Below are 6,866 nucleotides of genomic sequence, written 5' to 3' on the forward strand. Positions count from 1 at the left end.
GGCGATGACCAAAGCATTGCGGGTAGAATCATGTCCTATTAAGAAAGGAGAGTCCTGGGCATGGAGTGAGAGAATTTAGGAGTAATTCTAAGGATAAGGTTAATCCCTTGATCCTCTTGCGCCTTATTAGGTGGCATATGAGCGATGATTGCGGGGCACCAGGGCCCGTGGCATGTTCTTTCTTCGTAGAGTGTAGTATTCGGGTCATCCTGAATAGGTCGTCCTTGCTCTGCATAGGGTGGTAATGGTCCCGGTCTGGTGGTACTTTTAGGGAGGCTAGGCCTGACGACTTCTCACTATTCGACCATGTCCGACCTTGTGCGTATGACCCTTGAGATCAGGTGTACGCATTGGTCTCGCCCTTTTAGATAGGGATAGCTCATGCTCATTCTCCATGACCTCAGCTCGTCCTTGATACACGTATCGGCCTCCCATTGGGCAGTAGTTTTGTGACATATCAGTATGTATATAAAGTGATAAAACAAAATGAAATTTTACAGGAAAAAAAACCATGCCTGGCAGTGTGGTGTCGATTTCAACCTGGATTGGTCTGGAATCGATACCTTCCAGGCATCTTGGTTTTTCCATTTGGAATTGACCTGAGCCGGATCAAGGGGGAATTCTGGCCGATCGAATTTGATTTTTAAAACCCTGCTTATCGGAGCATTGTTTTACATATCAATATTGTTGGAAGACCCACAAGTCTCTGCTCGACATAGGGGGATGAAATTGAATTTAAAAAATTGAAAACTTCCTAAGAATCAGCACAGGATATGGCAAGATGTCTCAAGATGTCAATGGGTACACTTATATTATATAAGTGTATAATGAGATTTTCCTTATTAACAAGGCATCATATATATGGTCATGTACAAGCATTTTCGTTCTTATATATTATATGGTATCAGATCTATTTGTTCATGTAGTAAATGTGAGAATGGGACTATGATACAGAATCTTCGGTATACAGGAATTATACAATGGAGAAGAGAGATGAACTGGGAACTGAATGGGGCAGAGAACATCAAGGATACGCAAAATGTAATGCAGTTCGATGCTTTAAAGAGGGAAAATCTTAGTTTCCAGTCACTCTCAGTAAATATATCTGCGAAGATAGTCCATTCGAGCTGGGTGCTTCAGCTTCATAAGAGCTTTTACTTCATGCTTCCGGACCATCTCTCTTGAAATATTCAGGTTCCCTGCTATCTCTCCCAGTGTCCTATCACCTTTCCCATCAAGACCATATCTCTGCCTGATCACCAAGCTCTCCTTGGGCTTGAGAGAATCAAGCTGGGAAACGGATAAGCAGAAAGCATGCATTATGTTAGAGGTATGAATTAGAAACAGTAAAATCGGTGACTGTTTAAATACTGCAGCATAATATTCTACACCCTAAGATGCAAGCTAATGGTCCTTCTGGAAACAAACACTCCCAGGTGTGGTTTTACACCCCCACAAAATGTTTGTTTTCAAATAAAAGCAAGCCAGAGATGCAGCAGAATATTACTGCACCAAGCACGAACATAAGAAACCACGTACTACTCACGAATGAAGTAGATCATCAGACAACAATGTCAGCAGTTTTCAATCTTAATTGTCCATTCAAGAGCAAAATGAGAAAATTTGGTGTAGCTACTAAGATAAATGGATTAAGAGCAAAGAGAATGGACTGTTGGTAATCTCAGGATGGACCAAATCATATGCCTTTCAGTTATTACCCAATCAAGGCAGAGGAGAGGTTGGACATCAGTCTAGTTTTTAGGATTTCCTAACCATGACATTGAAAGAAAAAACTACTCTAACAAAAAGCAATGATTTCTACAAAATTATTGTCAAAATCAGAGACAAGGTTAATAAGAAAGAAAATTACCACATCATCAATAGCAAGCCTGAGAAGAGCAGGTTGCCTCCGTTTATCACCTCCCACCCCATCAATATCAGTAATGCGATTGATGAACTCTTCTTGTGTGGTAACATGCCTTGCATGGAGAGAGTAGATGGGTTTTGAAGCCTTCATGACTTCATAATATCGCTCAGGTGAGATTCCTACTTTCTTTATTACCTCTTCATCTGTTGGAAGCCTCTCGTGCTCAAACAACAATTCTAGTTTGGCCCGTTGAATCTCTAGTCGAATCTGCACGAATAAATATTTAATGTTACCTCTATCTCTGTTCACCAGAATTGTCCATCTCATGAAGACTAGGTCTCATGAGAAGCAAAGATATCAATACAGTTTGGATTTTGAAGGACAATTTTAGGCTCCATTTATCCAAAAAAATAAAAATGCAGTTGTTTTCCAAGATTTGGTATTGCATTTCATTTAGAATAGTTTATAGTTTCTAGGGACCTCTACAGTTCCCTTATTCCTTCAAGGCAATTCCTCTGAAATACTTTCAGTTTAAACAAATGGCAGGGAAAATCATAATGTAGCATACCATTACTCAAAGTCACAGATTAGTCTACAAAACTTCCCAGTTCATGTATATGGTACAGGCTTGCACAGAAACTAAGAAGAAAATAGGACACATACTGTTCATAGCAAAATATTTTCTCAAGAAAACCAAAAAACTAATATAAATAATTTATGATTAAATGCATTTAGATTTGTCTAAGAGATTTAGAGATAAATTCTTCAAACATGACTCCAGGCAACTATCTATGCCTGCTGGTTAGAAGAGAAGATAAGTGGAATAAAATTTGCATCCTAAAGTGAAATTAAATTAACTTTGCCATAGAAGGTAAATTGGTAAAGGGAAACTTTTCAATGGGGTGTAAAGTTGGAAGTACAGTGGAATAAGTTTGTTGATTTTACATCACTTTCATTTACTGCATTTGTAACTAAACGGACCTAGTGGTAAAACCCCAAGAATGCATGCTAACATATGGTGTTCAGTTGCAAAGAAAATGAAATAGTTATGCAAAGAGAAATTCAGAGTAAAATTAAGCATACCGATTCAAGTCCAAAAGGAACACGTGTGAAGCTTGACATGGTCATGGAACGGATGATAGCATGCCTGATCCAGAACAGTGCATATGTGGATAATCTAAACCTCCTTTTCGGTTCAAAGCGATCAATGGCAGTGATGAGACCCTTCACTCCTGCTTGACAGAGGTCTTGAAATTTCGGCCCATCGGCTATCTCTTGAAAGTACTTGTTAATTACAAATAGAACGAGGCGCAGATTGTGCTGCAACAAATTTTGATATTGACTATTAATGTTTCTGTTACATGATCTCTGCCACCAAAGCCCCGAATAAAAAATGTAATTATGTTAAACCAGAGGTCCTATATCAGTTTGAGGCATCAGAAAATAGACAAGGAATCTTCATGGTATTTCAATCCATTGAAGAAACAAAATAGGCCATCCCTCTTTTACGTAGTGTGGATACTATAATTTGAACTGAAACTACAGAGTGACCAATTGAGCTACTAGTTCAACACCAAGATGCACACAAACACATATGGGGAATACATCCCATTAACAATTTTAATTTACTTTAGAAAAAAAAAAAAAAGAACGAAAGAAATATGCCAGAAGATCTAGAAGTCTATTATACACTTATAGCACTCAGTATCGCATATAGAAAGGGAATAAGAGATACAGAGCAAGGGTTACCTTGATGAGCTTGCTTCGGGCTGCTTGACCGACTTCAATGCATCTTCTCATTTTAGCTACAGTCATATTCGTTGCCTCAGCTAATTCAGCATCAGTAGATTCTCTTCCCAAATCTCCATGGATGCTCTCCTTCAATTGAAGGAGTGCCTGCAATAATAAGGCAAAAATAAATAGCAACAAAGGATTCAGTACCAAATTACAGAACCTAGACACATATTGCATTACCATAGGACTTAAAGGAGGACAAAATGGAAAGCTCACCTTCATAGGTTGCATAAACTTGAACAGACAAGCATGCTCAGAAGAAGGAAGAACTGGTGGTATCTTCATCTTCTTCCAATCCAAGCTTACGAAATCAGTGGAGATAGAATACTCCCTAACAAGTTTCTCAACATCTCCAATCTTGTCCTTAGTATCTTTCTTTGCCTGGCTCAAAGGAACTAACTCTTCCTCCTTCTTTCTTCTCAATGTGATCCTCTTATCAAGACTCAACCGCTTCTCCTTCTTTTTAGTGTTCCTCACCACATAACTATTTGATTCCTTGCCATCTTTCTTATCACCTTCTCCCAGCTTCTTCCTTGTTTGACGATGCCTCCGAACCACATGATCAATATCTTCTACATCAGAAACACTGGCAGGGGCGGTAAGCTTGTATATATTTTCAAGTTTGGCCGCGGCTTCATTGTAATCCAAGTCTATGGTACAAAGAGAAGCTTCGTCAGTAGACACAGCTTTTACTCTCTTTGGAGGCTTGTTGCTTCTTCTTCGTCTCTTCTGTTGCTTTCCCGGAGTGTCAATGGGAATTGGGATGGATTCCTGTGGTGCAACCAAAGCTGTGTTCTTTGTTTTATCAGTTTTGAAGGCCAAGAACAATGGTCTATTTGATTGCGTCCTGTGGGTTGAGAAACTTGCGCTCAGGCCTAGTGTTGTGCGAGAAGCTGAACTGGAAACAGTCACAACTCCCATGCCAAGATGTGTAGGCAAAAGTGAAAGTGGAGGATGAGGGTTTATCTGACCGTTCTAATCCTGCAAACATCATTGTTCATTCAGACATTGAATGTCAGGTTTGGACAAAAATAGGTTCAGTAAATTTATTTCTTCTACTGAATATTTGACAATCCTTCATCATCAGTGTGAGAAAGAAAGACCAACATGAGCCAACCACCTCTAGGTTTGTTTAGAATTGGGGATTATCCAGTCCAAAGTCATTTGAGTTTCTTGTTCAGAATAGGGAAAGAGATGAAGAATCAATACAAGATGGAAACACTCGGATTTTAAATCGAACTTTATCATCCACATTCAGGGTGAAACCACTTTAGTCCATCACTCTGTTATACCTACCCAGAGCTACCAATTAGAACCTAAAATCGTCAGAAACCCATGACTGATGCTGTGGTATAATCCATTATCTGGAATTTAGATTGTCCAGATAGACAGAAATCAGTTCGACAACTCGGTTTGCAAAACTATATATTATTTCATCAAAAGATTGTATAAATTAAAAGCGATGATGGTTACCTGTTAGGGAGAAAGAGAGAGAGGAAAACGAATCGATCTGACGCTCTAGTTGATGAGCTTTAAACTGTTCTGGTGTCCAGGATGGATTCGCAGTTGATTGAGGAAATTACAGAGAGTATCTGGATGCAAGAACAAAGAATTCGGAGAAGTTACAGAAAAAATAAATTTATAGAGAGTTCATAAAACTCAGGAATTACGTTGTCCACAACCACTCTTCCCTGGAAATCGACGGTTCGGGAACTCTGGAACTGTAGAGAGAAGGGCTAAGGAGCGAACACGTAAGTCCTCGTACAGTCACTGCAGTAACCAGCAAGCCTGGAGAACGTGGCGAGCAGAGGAGCAGAAACGATCTGGCCGTCGCTGTGTTTTTCTCTCTCTCGCGCACCTCACAAAATCGCAAATCGTATCGTGGCGCGTTCAGAGTGGTGGGACAGATATTTGTCTTCTTTTTTTTCTGTTTTTAAAATACAATTCGTGGAAGAGGTTATTCACACGTGGGTGGTTTCCGTCTTCGGAAGACAAATTTTACAAATAAATCCATGAATAAATGTTTGAGAAAGGACCTCACCCCCGAGGAATAATAAGAAGAGAGACAGAGGCGACCAGATTTTTCCTTCGCCCATGGTATGGTGAGGTGAGGAAAGAATATGGCTTAAAAACCCCGGAATTGGGATTTGAATCGTTCCTAGTTGATTCCAATTTGGATGAGATCGAAATCAGTCAAGATCAATGACAAATTGGTCAGAATCAGCCTACATATCCATGGTTTTAGGTATTGGTATTGAATTGATCGAGGTCAACATAGATATCGATACATGATCGATATCGTATCTATGATATTAAAACAAGGGACGGGAAATGATAAAAATAAACCGTAAGCATCATTCTGCAAGATCTATACATGAGTCTGAATATATATATTGTTTGTAATATTAGTGTTTGGAAGGGAATGGACTAGAATTAAGATCGGCTTGGGCAATTCCATCTTTGCACAATTACAAATTCAGCACTCGCAAACCTATTTGGATGTAAACTGTCATTAGTCAAATCCATTGAATAGGTCTTGGCGTATGAATCTTCTTCAACTTCTTATCCAGCCGGATAAGAGAAAGGCAATTCTTCAACTTATCCAACGGGTGAGGGCCTCCAATCTAGAAGAATCTAAGAAGATGCAAACTGTAGAAGATGTGGCAACGTGAATCATATTCTTATGGGATGTGAGCGGTATGATTTGAAAGTATTTTGACTTATTCTCCACTATAAGATTAGAATCCTTCTTTTTTACAGTTGGTTGTAGAGCTGTGATAGTCTGTTTTGTAAAGATAAGAAATTCATCCAAACAACCTATCTTGAGTTTATTCATTTGCTAGTATCTCTGGCGCACTCAAAACGATTATGTTTTTGGCACTAAAGATTGGTCTCCAGGGGAGATAATGTCAGTGGCTGAATCTGCATTCTTGTAGTACTGTTAAGCTCCTAGCAAAGAGTCCCTTCTATTATGCTCCCTCTCCCCCATGTGTGGGGTTCAGTAGATTATTTTTATCTTGGGTTTTATAAAGGTAAATTGTAATGCAACAACCCTAAAGCAAGGATGCAACAAGAGAGAAATAGGTTTGATATTTAGGGATGATCTGGGGAGGCCAACTCATGCCATCTCAGTACCATCATTTCGGATCAGCTCTTCAAGGTGTGGAGTTAGTACAAAATTAGCTACCACATTACAATTGAAGTG

At 39.3% G+C, this 6,866-nt stretch overlaps 1 protein-coding gene and 1 long non-coding RNA gene across 2 annotated transcripts; one reads left to right on the forward strand and one right to left on the reverse strand.

Annotated features, from left to right (window-relative positions):
• Positions 1-888: 888 nt before the first annotated feature.
• On the reverse strand, positions 889-5,455 carry LOC122664116 (RNA polymerase sigma factor sigE, chloroplastic/mitochondrial). The gene is made up of 6 exons (XM_043859820.1): positions 5,135-5,455; positions 3,878-4,642; positions 3,617-3,763; positions 2,951-3,187; positions 1,871-2,134; positions 889-1,290 (listed from the first exon to the last, which is right to left on the reverse strand). Exons 2-6 carry the CDS (start codon positions 4,580-4,582, stop codon positions 1,093-1,095), a joined length of 1,551 nt encoding a protein of 516 aa, XP_043715755.1. The 5' UTR covers positions 4,583-4,642; positions 5,135-5,455; the 3' UTR covers positions 889-1,092.
• On the forward strand, positions 1,195-1,841 carry LOC122664118. Its single transcript, XR_006333291.1, has 2 exons — positions 1,195-1,330; positions 1,734-1,841. It is a non-coding gene; the product is annotated as an uncharacterized LOC122664118 (long non-coding RNA).
• Positions 5,456-6,866: the final 1,411 nt, after the last annotated feature.

The sequence above is a fragment of the Telopea speciosissima genome, chromosome 6 (genome assembly GCF_018873765.1).
Source record: "Telopea speciosissima isolate NSW1024214 ecotype Mountain lineage chromosome 6, Tspe_v1, whole genome shotgun sequence".
NCBI lineage: Eukaryota > Viridiplantae > Streptophyta > Magnoliopsida > Proteales > Proteaceae > Telopea > Telopea speciosissima.